The sequence below is a fragment of the Coffea arabica genome, chromosome 1e (assembly GCF_036785885.1).
Source record: "Coffea arabica cultivar ET-39 chromosome 1e, Coffea Arabica ET-39 HiFi, whole genome shotgun sequence".
Classification (NCBI taxonomy): Eukaryota; Viridiplantae; Streptophyta; class Magnoliopsida; order Gentianales; family Rubiaceae; genus Coffea; species Coffea arabica.
This window is the reverse complement of record NC_092311.1, coordinates 38,781,739-38,795,801: the sequence shown is the minus strand read 5'-3', so window position 1 is coordinate 38,795,801 and position 14,063 is coordinate 38,781,739. Positions and strand designations below refer to the sequence as shown.

The 14,063-nt window shown below is 34.8% G+C and overlaps 2 protein-coding genes across 5 annotated transcripts; one reads left to right on the top strand and one right to left on the bottom strand.

Moving 5' to 3' along the window:
- Positions 1-1,957: 1,957 nt before the first annotated feature.
- Positions 1,958-5,153, top strand: LOC140009576 (uncharacterized). Of its 4 annotated transcripts, none has more exons than XM_072055602.1 (7): positions 1,958-2,599; positions 2,746-2,876; positions 2,962-3,044; positions 3,209-3,312; positions 3,760-3,830; positions 4,402-4,706; positions 4,838-5,153. In XM_072055602.1, the coding sequence occupies exons 1-7, from the start codon at positions 2,528-2,530 to the stop codon at positions 4,990-4,992; spliced, it is 921 nt and encodes a 306-aa protein (XP_071911703.1). In that variant the 5' UTR covers positions 1,958-2,527; the 3' UTR covers positions 4,993-5,153. The 4 variants fall into 4 exon arrangements, with proteins under 4 accessions (XP_071911703.1, XP_071911696.1, XP_071911708.1 ...); XM_072055595.1 differs by having other exon boundaries at positions 4,835-5,153; XM_072055613.1 differs by having other exon boundaries at positions 2,547-2,599; positions 2,698-2,876; positions 4,835-5,153.
- A 2,659-nt stretch (positions 5,154-7,812) lies between these two features.
- Positions 7,813-8,988, bottom strand: LOC140016921 (protein MAIN-LIKE 2-like). Its single transcript, XM_072071161.1, has 2 exons — positions 8,941-8,988; positions 7,813-8,181 (listed from the first exon to the last, which is right to left on the bottom strand). The coding sequence occupies exons 1-2, from the start codon at positions 8,986-8,988 to the stop codon at positions 7,813-7,815; spliced, it is 417 nt and encodes a 138-aa protein (XP_071927262.1).
- Positions 8,989-14,063: the final 5,075 nt, after the last annotated feature.

Below are 14,063 nucleotides of genomic sequence, written 5' to 3'. Positions count from 1 at the left end.
GTTTTGCTTGATTTAGTTGCCATGTATAATTTGGAGTTAGAACAACTCGACGTTAAGACAGCTTTCTTACATGGCGAACTTGAAGAACAAATTTATATGAAACAACCCCAGGGTTTTAAAATTGAAGGTAAGGAAGACCATGTTTGCTTATTGAAGAAATCCTTATATGGATTAAAGCAGTCTCCAAGACAATGGTATAAAAGATTTGATTCCTTTATGTTGGGTCATGGTTATTTGAGGAGCATGTATGATAGTTGTGTTTACTTCCGGAAGTTAAATGATGGTTCTTTCATTTATTTGCTGCTTTATGTTGATGACATGCTCATTGCTGCCAAGAATTTGTCAGAAATTCACACTTTGAAACTGCAGTTAAATAGTGAATTTGAAATGAAAGATTTGGGAGCAGCTAAGAAAATTCTTGGCATGGATATCAAGCGAGATCGAGGAGTAGGGAAATTGTTCTTGACCCAGAAAAATTACCTTGAGAAAGTTTTGGAGCGTTTTGGCATGAAAGATGCTAAACCAGTATCTACTCCTCTTGCTAGCCATTTTCGGCTATCTGCTGCTCAATCACCAAAATCAGATGAAGAGAAAGATTATATGACACGGGTTCCTTATTCCAGTGCTGTCGGCAGTGTTATGTATGCAATGGTTTGTACTCGTCCAGATATTGCACAAGCAGTCAGTGTTGTTAGCAGATATATGTCTTGCCCTGGTAAAGCACATTGGCAAGCTGTGAAGTGGATTCTCAGATACTTGCGAGGTACTTCAAATACATGTTTGGAGTTTGGAAGAAATAATAACACTTTGGTTGGTTTTGTAGACTCAAACTACGCTGGGGATCTTGACAGGAGAAGATCACTTTCAGACTATGTATTTTGCATTGGCGGTTGTGCTGTTAGTTGGAAAGCTACTCTACAACCTGTCGTAGCTTTGTCTACTACTGAAGCAGAATATATGGCTGTGACCGAGGCAATCAAAGAAGCCTTGTGGTTGAAGAGTTTATTTAACGAGCTAAGTCTATATCAAGGTGTTATTGATATTCACTGTGATAGTCAAAGTGCCATACACTTGACTAAAGATCAGATGTATCATGAGAGTACGAAACACATTGATGTGAAGTATCACTTCATTCGGGATATCATTGCTGAGGGAAAAGTCCTTATTCAGAAAATCAATACTAAGGACAATCCAGCCGATATGTTTACGAAGCCTCTTCCAAATTACAAGTTCAAGCAGTGCTTGGACTTGGTTGGTGTTCGTTATTGGTGATTTAAGCCCATTGGGGCTTATATGAAGAAGGTGGAGCAAGTTTATAATCTCTCGATGTTGGGGACTCATCAAGGTGGAGATTTGTTGAAGCCGCATTTGTTGACCAAATGCTTTTGGTGCTTCGTCCCACATCGGTAGAAGCCAAAGGAATTCTTCCTTTGATTTCCTATAAATAAGGGAGCCTGATGAAGGAATAAACTCGCACCACTCAAGAGAGTTATATGGGCTATTAGTTTCTTGAGTCATCTAGCCCATTCAGTCAAATATTTTAGGCTCTCTTGTTTTGAGTTTAGGAATATTTTCTAAACTCTTTTGTAAGTGCCTATTGGCCTAGGAACCATTTTCCTACGGTTTTTTGTATTTCTTCTTCATAGTAGAAATATTGCTCCTCCCTCGCCCGTGGACGTAGGTCAATTTGACCGAACCATGTAAATCTTCTGTGTCTTTTATTTGCTTTGTTATCCGTCTTTATATGGTCGGTTTTACCGCCTAATTATTATATGGCTGGTATCTACCACCTATCTATTATATGGTCGGTTATACCGCCTACTTTGTCCTAACTTGGATTTGTCTATTTCCTGGCCCGGTCCTAACAGTTCGGTTTATTGGTCTCCAATCTCAAGGCACTGAATGGATAGAACACTAAATTATAAGAAAAAATTGTCAGTTAACCATTATTCTGTATTATTAGGATGTTGGCATCATTAGGTCATATTTTTTAGCCCCATATGAAGACATTCATAGTTTTGAGCAAACTTAGGCAGAAATAATACTTTTCTTCATTCCAATTGTTTGAAATTTTTTTGTAAGCTTAGCCTTCTTCTCTTGATGATTTTATATCGTAAATAGACTTCTCTACATTGACATGGCTGTGCTGCTGGAAGCATTTGTTCGGGGTTTAATTAAGAGCCTTTTAGCATGTTTTATGCTCACAGCTCCAACATCAACTTTTTGTTGCTTCTTGTATAATGCTTGCAACTGAGATGTTGATTAGTGGATTTTTGATCTACTACTTCTTAGCATTCACACTCTTCAGTGAACTGTAAGAGAAAGGAAGAACTATGTTTGGGCCTCTTCCTGAGAGACCATGCACTCTTAAATGCTTGATTACATAGAATTAGTCCTCTCTTGCTTGCAGTACTGGGATGTACCATCCTTCTGATTGCCATGGTTAATTCTGCTTTCTAAACTCATACTGTTACCTGATTTTTTTACTAAAACTTTGCTGAGCTAGTTCCTTTATTGACCTGGCTACATGATTTTGCTTACTCTTTTGCAGGAAATTCTATCTCATTCAACAACTTTGTCATTAGTGCTACTAGATGAAGTATGTGCTGTGAAGAAGTTCCTAGTTTCATTTTTTATTTTTGTTGGGACAATTTTACAGTTCATTTGTTTGACTCGTTTATGTGATTTAATTTATAGAGACCCTGCTTGTTTAGAGATAGCACCATGCATTACCTCCTTTTATAGGTGGGCGCAGGAACAAATCCCCAAGAAGGCGCTGCATTGGGAATGGCATTGCTTGAATCTTTTGCAGAGGCTGGTCCATTACTAACAATGGCAACAACACATCATGGAGAACTTAAAACCCTTAAATACAGGTAGTTTGCGAGAAGGTACAATTTCTTGTCTAACTGCATGCCAATCTCGAACTGATGGCTTCCTGTTGGAAAACACGACTGACAGCAATAAAGCCTTCGAAAATGCATGCATGGAGTTTCACGAGATGAACTTGAAGCCCACCTTTAGGATTCTTTGGGGAGTACCAGGTTCTCTTTTCAATTTGGTGGTAACCGGTTCTTCATTAGTTGCAGTTCCTTTGCCGAAATATTCATATTATAAACAAGAATCATTTGTGTGATTGAGGTGTTTTTAGCATTTGTATAAACCTATTTACATGGGTTTTTCTTCCTTGTACATCTCACCTTTCCAGGCCGTTCAAATGCAATCAGCATTGCTGAAAGGCTTGGAATTCCAAATGCAATTTTGGATAATGCTCGTGAACTTTATGGAGTGGCTAGTGCAGAAATTAACGAGGTAATATTTGTTTGATATTGGAATATGTACGCCTATCAGGACTGTTAATTTGCAAATATGCATCCTATTGCAGAATGGTTGACTATCTTTTACAATCAACTTCACAAGAACACTCAAACATAAGAATTACCTAGATTAAATCTGTTTCTGTCCTTATAGATTGTTAATTAGTGTAATTTTGATAGATGCCATCACCTTTTGACATGATATTACTGACACTTTTGAACTATATATGTGCCAAATTGTAGAAGCAACAATAAACCTAGTCATTCTTTTCAAGGGTACCAAATTACACTATATATTAATTAGATTGGTATTTACTGCTTTCTGCGGGTGTTGTCTTTAGATGCATATATGCAGTAAATGGTTGTGATGCTTTCTTTACAAGTTTTGATATATTTTCATTATTTTCTTAAGAAATCTTCCCTTTGTTATGACCTGTTGCAGATTATAGTAGAAATGGAGAGATTTAAGCATAATTTCCATAAGCAAATCCAGGAAGCTCAACATTATCTGATGTGAGAATCTTTCAATTAACTAGATATGTCTTTGTTTGATTGCCTTAGCTGTCTCCCAGAACTACAGAAATGCCTTATTGTCCTGATGCGTTGAGAAGAAAATACTTAACACTTACACAGTGTAGAGTTTATAGAAAGAAATGCTCAAATACCTTTGGATTCATCCTATTTGCTGGAAGTATTGTGTACATAAATCTGAAGTAAAGTGGAGTGGGCTTTAGTATCAGTAGTGATTAATTACAGGGGTAGAAATGAATGCCACATGTAATATCCTACTACGAGGTGAATTTTTTTAGTACAGTGCCATCTCTTTGAAAAGATAGATTATTGTTGGTTAAGTGAGTCATGTTCATATGATTTCCTTTACCAACATAACTTTCAACATCTTTATGTGCTTGTGGATACCTGAATGATGGAAGGGATACCCTAATGACAGTATAATTGGTTAAAGATGACAAAGGAAATATCAAAAAAATTAATGTAGATACTTAATTTGCTGATTAATGTATTGAGAATAAAAGTTCCACAGATGGTTGACGCTCCAGATTCTTTTCATAATTATTTGTCTCAGATTGTCGAAAAAACTCCATAGCGATCTAGTGTTGACCAGCAAAAATGTCAAGGAACACCAAAGGAATCAAAGATACAAGATGACACAAAAAATATCTGAGACTGCAGGTTCAGCACGTTCAAGGCTTCATGAGAAAGTACGACAGCTTCGAACATCTCATAACAATTGGCAACATAGGTCAATGGTTAAAAAGAGCGAGGACACTTTGACTTCTGTTGATCTGCAAAGTGAAGCAGGAAGAAGTGAGACCTCCAATGCCTCTGAGACTCTAACTGCAAATAATACGAGGCAGCAACCAGTCCCAGGTATATAGCCTATTGGTTTCAATTGCTGTTCTTTCTGTTCCAGGCAATCTGATTTTAGGAGTTGTAGGGTTGACATCTATGCTGACTATATGAGGGTAAGGTAATTAAAGTTTTCCTTGCATGTATAGCAGATAAAAAAGCTGAAATTCCAAAAGAAGGTGATACAGTGGTAGTTCCTTCTCTCAACAAGAAAGCAGTAGTTTTGAAGGTGGAGCCATCCAAGGAAGAAATAGTTGTTCAAGCTGGCAATATGAAGCTGAAGTTAAGGCTGGTGGATGTAATCTGAGTAAAACTTTTCTGCCTGCTTTGGCTTCAAAAGCAACCAGTAGTAGCAGTTATCTGAGATGTGGCTTTGAGGATGCACAAATACAACCACTGGGGCTGCTTGTGGGAGCTTCTGATTCCAGTCATTATTGGCGGAACTGTTCCTCAAGCCCTCCCCCCCCCCCCCCCCCCCCCCCCCCCCGCTAAATATGATGCAAATTGCAACTTATTCGCACTTACATTAGATTTATGTACATTGTCATTTGTCTACAATTTTCTAATTTATTAGCAACAAATGCACTATCACAAAAGTAATAGTAGATTTTCCTTCTCATATTTACAGCCCATGATATGAAATTTTGTATTTGTTGATACATCTCAAAATTGTCTTGAGTCTCTTGACTGTCATTTGGGGTTACTTTGTGGAGTAAATTTAGTTTTGGAAGATGAGGGGCGATTTGAATGCATTATGGGTTTAAAAAGATATTCCGAAACCTTATTTAAGGGATAGGGGAAATAGGAGAACTTGAAGAACCATCACTTTATACATCAACCACAATTAGTCGGGCTTCAAACAATGTGATCAAAGTTATACAAGCAATTACTAAAAAAATTTGGTTACAATACACCTAATTTAATTTTTTGACTAAAAATTGGAAAGAATAGTGTGAATGGTTTAGATTGATCAAGTATAACATTTGAAACCTAAACCATCCAAATATTCTCGTGTTTATCAAGTACAAAAATAAGCCACAATTTTCTAATAATCCAATTAAATTCTAAAATATTTAGCAATCCTATTATGATTGTAACTTGAATTTGTAAACTTGAGTTGTAAAATTGTAGAATCATGAGATGGACCAAAATCTTAATACATGTGTTTGAAATGCATAATGCAATCAATCATTACAAGTGTTTACAAAGCAGTGAAGGTGGCTTCAACGGCAAATTTCTAAGAATATTGTCAAAATTGAAAATGTTCAGAAAATTGGGGGTATTCAGGAGGGGGTTCTGGTTTTAGGGCTGCTGCATTTTAGGTAAGCGACTATCAATAAAATTAGAATTAATTTGTATTTATTTTTGGTTGCTGTATTTTTATATAATTTCTCCGAATTTTTTTCCCCAAGCTTTCGCCGCTCATCAGATCTGTGGCGAAAGGCTTGTTGACACCGACAAGGCTGACAACGACTTGACAGGATAGCAGGACTACGGCTAATACAATACAATTTTTTTTGAATAGTTTAAAAAGCTGACGCAAATGGCTAATAAGGACAAATTAGGAGGCATTTATTATTTTTTTAATAGTTTAAAAAGCTGACATCATTTGCATCAGCTTTTTGACTTTTCCTCCTTGACGTCGCAAATCAAATTTGTTGCGTTAATTTTTTTTTAGGGAAAATGACCTGTTTCATCCCTCACATTTCGCAAAAATATTCTTTTCATCCCTCACTTTTAAAATGAAGCAAATTCGTCCCTGACATTTAAAAATTAAAACTATTACATCCCTAAACCTAATTTTCAATCTGAATCAAACCATCTAATAACCCAGTAATAAATTTCGAAAATAGAATTGATAGATCATTCAGTCAACTTCATCATATTCACATGACATTTATTAAACCAAAAAAATAAAAATTATAACATAAAAAGGCCATTCTTTGTTTTGGAATAGTAGAGTTTTTTTTTTGGTAAATCTTTTTATGCACCGTTAGTATATCCGCTTGCGAATCTAGATGTGTATCATAAATATAAAATTTGGTGTTTAAATTTAAATTAAAATTATATGGCGGTACATAAAACCGTCAGTGTATACAATGATAATGTAGAAAAGATTAATCTTTCTTTTTTATGTTATAATTTTTTATTTTTTTCTTTTAAGCTTCATTAAATTTCACATGAATATCTATTTGAGTTAACCAAGTGATCTACCCATTACACACCCAAAATTTGTAATTAGGTTGATTGGTGGTTTGACTCAGATTGAAATTTGGATTCTGGGATGTAATGATTTCAGTTTTTAAATGTCAAGGACGAAATTGCTTCATTTTAAAAGTGAGGGACGAAAAGAATATTTTTGTGAAATGTGAAGAATGAAACCGATCATTTTCCCTTTTTTTTATTGCGGCGTCAAAATTTTTTATTTTTTCCCACCGTTGATCACAGTGATCAACGGATGCTGATTGTCGGCCAAAAGTGAATTTTCACAACCTTCCAATATATCAACGGAATTACTGACTACTATATGTGATGTCCGGTTGAGGAATAAGCGGGGAGCTGTGCAATAAGGTCGATAGAATACGGCTCCCAGATAAACTATGACAATAAATTTGTTTAACTAAGTGCGATTGTAAATACATATTGAGAGTTTGCTATCAAAATTGTATATTACTTTGAGTACCTCATCAGCTTCTATTTCGATGAGTGCATCACGAAATAATAAGACGACATGCGATGGCACATATCTAGTCGTATGTTCTCCTGTCCAACGACCACCTCTGGAAAAATTATCGCCCTGTACAGCAGGAACCAAGACGGTCAAATGAATCTTGGGCATCCTCTCCCAAGCCCATAACGGTAAAAAATATGAATTTTTCACGTTAAATCACTATTGTATTTAAATGAAATATAGACGTGCAATGATTCTAAACTTATGCATTTAGTACTTGCAAAAACATGTACGGGCCAACTGTGCAGCTTGTGGTTGCGTAAGCGCTTTACACAGATGGAAATATAAATAGGCAAGTGTGGCGCTGCCCCAACTGAAATTACTTAAAGCCTCTAGGTTTCGTAAGTAATCCAACCAGAGGCAACTTACAACATTTTCACACATGTTGGCAAATAATTATCCAGCAAATAAGATCAAAATGTAGCATCGAACATGTTGCTGAACTAATTCCTCCAGTGTATCATCTGGAAGAGGCTCGTATAAAAAGTCAAATATTGGAATAAGTTTCAACATTCCATCCTTAAAGTTTTGCGTCTCAGGTCTAAAACTTAGAAGCTCCTCAATTAATTGCTTCTTGCGTATAATATTTCTATTTCGATCAATAAGTGTCACTGGTAGTCCGTCGACACGTACACCCCATAATACCTCCTCATCCTGTAAAGCGACTATGGCCTCACCCACAAGAAGATGAAATGTGTGGGTCTCCTGCTTCCATCGCTCAATAAACATTGTAATCAATCCATGATCAATTTCAAAATAACCTGCCTGTACGATTCTCCAAAAACTTATTACACGAAGGTAATTTGCTATCCGAGAATTTAGCTGATTTCGTACCAGATCCCAAAAAAAATCGTCAGCTCGTTTTATATCGAGCTGACTCTTCTGCCCTAAAAATACGGCTTTCGATCGATGTGTATCATGAAAATATAATACGCCATCTTCGTGCGGACCCTGTATAGGATCAGGAGTCTGTTTAGATCAATGTGACATGTTTAGGATAATCTGCACAATCAAATATTTATTAATAGTCGACATACAATTCTAATTTTATTAAATTATACATCAACAATAGACATACAGTCAAAAATCGAGCAAACAACTAATATAACACATAATTAACGACTACACAACCTTTAACTAATTATTCATCTCGTTCATGCTTTTACACATGAAAATGACTAGAATAAGGGCAATTGGAGGTGTTGTGGTCTGTCCGTAAATAGTGACTACAACGACGAGACGCATCGAGACATCGACGATCCATTTAATTATGTATTCTAATAATGGCCTTAGGACCAGGTCTCTTTTATTTAATTTTTCCTACGTCATAAGTAAGTCGTAACTCCGAAGGGACCCAATAAGCCGAATTCGGCAGAGGTTGAAACTGTCCTTGAAGCGAAGATTGTCAAGTTGAAAATATGTGCACGTAACCTATTAGATGGTACGAATTTGTATCCGACCTATAACAAGCTGCAAATACGTGCGAGCATGAAAATCTAAACTTAACCCACTTGCCACACGTACATATGTTATTCCCAAACTTGACAATCTGCGCATTGCCACCCTTTCCATTATCGCGTCGATTAGTAATAATGCAATATATTCCGCCTCTATGATCATATACTTGGATTGAGTGTGTCCTTGCCTTTAGTTCATTTTTCAAGAATGGCTTTCATATTTCTTTAGGATAAGCATATGCCGTGTTGAAGGCCAATTTTCGTTTCGACCTAAAGAGCTCAACAATTTGATTAATAGTGATGTACGCATGCTGTTATTGGTAATAATTGAACATTGCGCAATACATTGTTGAAACACTCAGCTACGTTCGTCGATGTGTGGTTTTACCGACATCCCCCATCCTTGCATAATGTCCACTGTTCTGGTTTGACAAAACCGCCATTCAACCATTTATACGCCTCTTCATTTAACAACCATATTTGTTCCATAAATGCATCGTATTTTTTGGCTTGATTTGCTGCTCCAACAGCCCACATAAGATCTTTAAATCTGGACAATAATAATTGACCGACGATTAAACTCATATTTAGTAGGTATTCATACTATGTATTTTTAATCTAATATTAAAAAATATACATACCTTTGATTTCAAAAATTTTGTGCAAAGTTGCTCTGCACATGTACTAAACAGTATCGATGCACAGCCATCGGTTCTTTTCACTCCGACAAAGTATTAATAGCATGTGTTATGCCCTTGTGCCTATCCAAAATAACACATATATTTTTCACCTCACGGCACACATGATGCTGCAAATGCGACATGAACCATGTCCAACTCCGATTTGTCTCATCGTCTACAAGTGCGAATGGAAGTGGTCACTACCGATTAGAGGTATCAAAACCAACAGCAACCAATAATTTTGCTTTGTATGTGCCCTTCATAAATATGCCGTCAATACAAATAACTGATTTAAGGTGTCAAAATGACTCGTTCACCGGCCCAAATACCCAAAACACATAATGAAAGATTCTGCATCCAGCACTGCTTTGCGGATGGTGCTCCCACTTGATAACTGTTCTGGGATTGATTTTCACCAATTCCTACTTGTACGTAGGGAGCGCAGATATAGAAGTTGGCCAATCACCATACACAATATCAATCGCATGTCACCTAGTATACCATGCTTTTTTGTACGAAACATCCGTATCAAAAGCACATTTAATGCTCGCTTGTATTTCTTTGATGGCATACAACGGACCATTTTAGACGCGGTGTATTATGTACTCGGCTACGACTTTCGAACTCAACTGTCAGTGGTCATTGAAATTCGAAACTCGCACACACGTGTGTTCCTTCACAAATGTTACAATCTTCCACATATTACGTGTGCATTTTAGAGTGGCTCTTAGCTGCCAATTACATGGAAGCGAAGCACTATGGGACTTGCAACGGACATACCAAGTGGTCGATTTACTTTCTCGCACTTTGTACTCCCTGTTGTGCTTGATCGACCAGAGTTTGACAGCTCGCTGTACGTCGTTCTTTGTTTCAAAAATCATTTCCAATCTAAGCTCCTTTGTCCGCTCATCCCATACATTGTACTCTGCCAAAACTTCCTTCTTAAAAGGATCAAAATTCAGTGAGGTTTCCACACCTTCAAGGTCATTTAGATGGACTAGTATATGATATGAGATCGATGGACTGGCAGCCGATTGAACTGGCGGATTGCCAAATTCTTCATCGATTTGATCCTACTCATCATCGTTCGAATCATCACCGTCGGGTTCCGGTTCCGTATCTTGATCAACATTAACATTTTCACTCTCTGGTATGCTCGATAGGATTGTCGGATTGAAAATTTTCACTTGAGGCAATTCATCAAAAGAACGATTTACCATCCTTACACTTTCAGTTACCTCAGTAATACTGTTTGACTCCTTTTCAAAATCATTCTTGACTAATGATGTTTGTCCGCCGTCATGGTCACTGTGAATATGACGGGTTCGTGGCTCTATTTCTACATATATTTCACATGCCGTGTGTGGTGACATCAACTTCATATGATATAGCGTGTCAATGTCATCTTCGCATTCCAATTGCACTCCAGCAAATATGTCTTGGCCAACAGCATTTCTAAATCATAGATTCAACTTGCAAACATTCTGATCTAATTGCATTTAAGTATACACTTTATCCACCAATTCATCATAATTTATTCGATTTTTCACTAAAACGATTTTTTTATACCGTGGAGGTTCATATGCGAATGATCTTCCGGTCTCGTTTATTCTACCTCCCCAATAAAATTGAAACACCAATACAAGGTCCATCGATATTTTTTTCCTAATTTTACGAATATTTTTATATCAACTTATCATAATTACTAATATTAATGCAATAAGCGTTTTCATTAGTAATAGCACCACTAATAAAATAATCATCAATAGCAAATGAATAAATAAAAATAAATTTATCAAACAAATAGTATTATTCACACTATTAGAGTAATGGTCTTCTTTAATTAATCATAGGTACTATTAGACTATGATTGTAGTACTGTAACTTATATTTTTAAAACTATTAGTATTACTTACTATTTATTATTCATATTAATATTACTAAACTATAGATTAATAGTACGGGTATTATTAATGTATCAGTTACTATCTCACAATCTCATATTGTATTATTGTTATTTTTACTATATAATTTTAACCACTCACTATTTACTATTTATTATTTATTATTTACTTTTTATTATTTATTATTTATTATTTACTATTTACTATTTACTATTTATCATTTACCATTTACTATTTACTATTTACCATTTAATATTTACCATTTATCATTTATCATTTACCACTTATCACTTATTATTTACCACTTACTATTTATTATTTACTATTTACTACTTACTATTTACCATTTGCCATTATTTATCTTTTATTCATCATTCGCCTAAAAGACTACTGCCTCTATAAAATTAATTCTAAAATCTGTCAAAAAATAATTTTTAAAAAACTTCTTTAATAACCATAAAAGACTAACCTTATCATCTGACTATTAAATAATCTTAAATGTAAATATTAATTCGCCGTCAACGACTATTAAATCTTAAAAACTATCACATTTTATTCATATGACCATTAATGTCAACAAATAATCATTTAATAGTATATCTTACTATTAGTATTCATTATTAATTTGCCTAAAAGACTACTGCAAATCATAAATAAATCATAAATCGTAAATAAAATACTACTGCAAACCATAAATAAAAGACTACTGCAAACTTTAAATAAAAATCTCATTCCAAAATTAAATAAATGTAAAGCAGCATAATATCTAGAACTTAACATAACTGCAAATATTATAAAATTATTATTAACAAAATTATTAAATAAACTAGCCTTGTCAATGATATATCATTTCTTTACAAAATTTCTTTCTGATCCACCCCTCAAATTGTAATATTGTTTTTCTGAATCGTCGTCTTAATTGACCAGCTACTCGCGAAAATCTAGGAGAAATATAAGATGAAAGAAGAAGATGAGGACCACCAGAAAGAGAAAAATCTAAGAAAATTTTGTGAAAAAGATGAAGAAGAAGATGAGTACCACACCAGAAAGAGAAAGGTCGTGAAGGAAGTGGGCTTTCTTAAGTGAATATATAGAGAACAGAGAAAAGTTGAGGTTGTCCGTGAAGATGAGATAGAATAGTTATTGTCGGCAATATAACAAATAATTGTAGTACTGCTACTTTGACTACAAATTCTGAACTTTGATTAGTTTAGTTTTAAAAAAAAAATTAGTGCATGGCCGTTAGCTTTTTTTATAAAGAAATAATAAGAGGGTAAATGACAACCATTGGTTGTGTTGGGTAGGTGGGATTGACGGTGGCAAAACTATCCCCGCAATCGAGATTTGCAATTTTACTTTAAAATATTCTTTTTCAGTTTAAAAAAAATTAATTTTTGTACAAATCAATCAATAATTGCCTTCTCACTTTAAAAGAAAATATTTTGGCCGACAATCAGCATCCGTTGATCACTGTGATCAACGGTGGGAAAAAATAAAAAATTTTGACGCCGCAATAAAAAAAAGGGAAAATGATCGGTTTCATTCTTCACATTTCACAAAAATATTCTTTTCGTCCCTCACTTTTAAAATGAAGCAATTTCGTCCTTGACATTTAAAAACTGAAATCATTACATCCCAGAATCCAAATTTCAATCTGAGTCAAACCACCAATCAACCTAATTACAAATTTTGGGTGTGTAATGGGTAGATCACTTGGTTAACTCAAATAGATATTCATGTGAAATTTAATGAAGCTTAAAAGAAAAAAATAAAAAATTATAACATAAAAAAGAAAGATTAATCTTTTCTACATTATCATTGTATACACTGACGGTTTTATGTACCGCCATATAATTTTAATTTAAATTTAAACACCAAATTTTATATTTATGATACACATCTAGATTCGCAAGCGGATATACTAACGGTGCATAAAAAGATTTACCAAAAAAAAAACTCTACTATTCCAAAACAAAGAATGGCCTTTTTATGTTATAATTTTTATTTTTTTGGTTTAATAAATGTCATGTGAATATGATGAAGTTGACTGAATGATCTATCAATTCTATTTTCGAAATTTATTACTGGGTTATTAGATGGTTTGATTCAGATTGAAAATTAGGTTTAGGGATGTAATAGTTTTAATTTTTAAATGTCAGGGACGAATTTGCTTCATTTTAAAAGTGAGGGATGAAAAGAATATTTTTGCGAAATGTGAGGGATGAAACAGGTCATTTTCCCTAAAAAAAAATTAACGCAACAAATTTGATTTGCGACGTCAAGGAGGAAAAGTCAAAAAGCTGATGCAAATGATGTCAGCTTTTTAAACTATTAAAAAAATAATAAATGCCTCCTAATTTGTCCTTATTAGCCATTTGCGTCAGCTTTTTAAACTATTCAAAAAAAATTGTATTGTATTAGCCGTAGTCCTGCTATCCTGTCAAGTCGTTGTCAGCCTTGTCGGTGTCAACAAGCCTTTCGCCACAGATCTGATGAGCGGCGAAAGCTTGGGGAAAAAAATTCGGAGAAATTATATAAAAATACAGCAACCAAAAATAAATACAAATTAATTCTAATTTTATTGATAGTCGCTTACCTAAAATGCA

Coding starts and splice junctions, on each gene's coding strand:
- LOC140009576 (XM_072055595.1), top strand. CDS start 2,528: ATGATTTTGCTTACTCTTTTGCAGGAAATTCTATCTCATTCAACAACT. Junction 2,877..2,961: donor CTTAAAACCCTTAAATACAG/GTAGTTTGCGAG, acceptor CACGACTGACAG/CAATAAAGCCTTCGAAAATG. Junction 3,045..3,208: donor GATTCTTTGGGGAGTACCAG/GTTCTCTTTTCA, acceptor TCACCTTTCCAG/GCCGTTCAAATGCAATCAGC.
- LOC140016921 (XM_072071161.1), bottom strand. CDS start 8,988: ATGGAAAGGGTGGCAATGCGCAGATTGTCAAGTTTGGGAATAACATAT. Junction 8,182..8,940: donor CAAGTTTGGGAATAACATAT/GTACGTGTGGCA, acceptor AGAATCGTACAG/GCAGGTTATTTTGAAATTGA.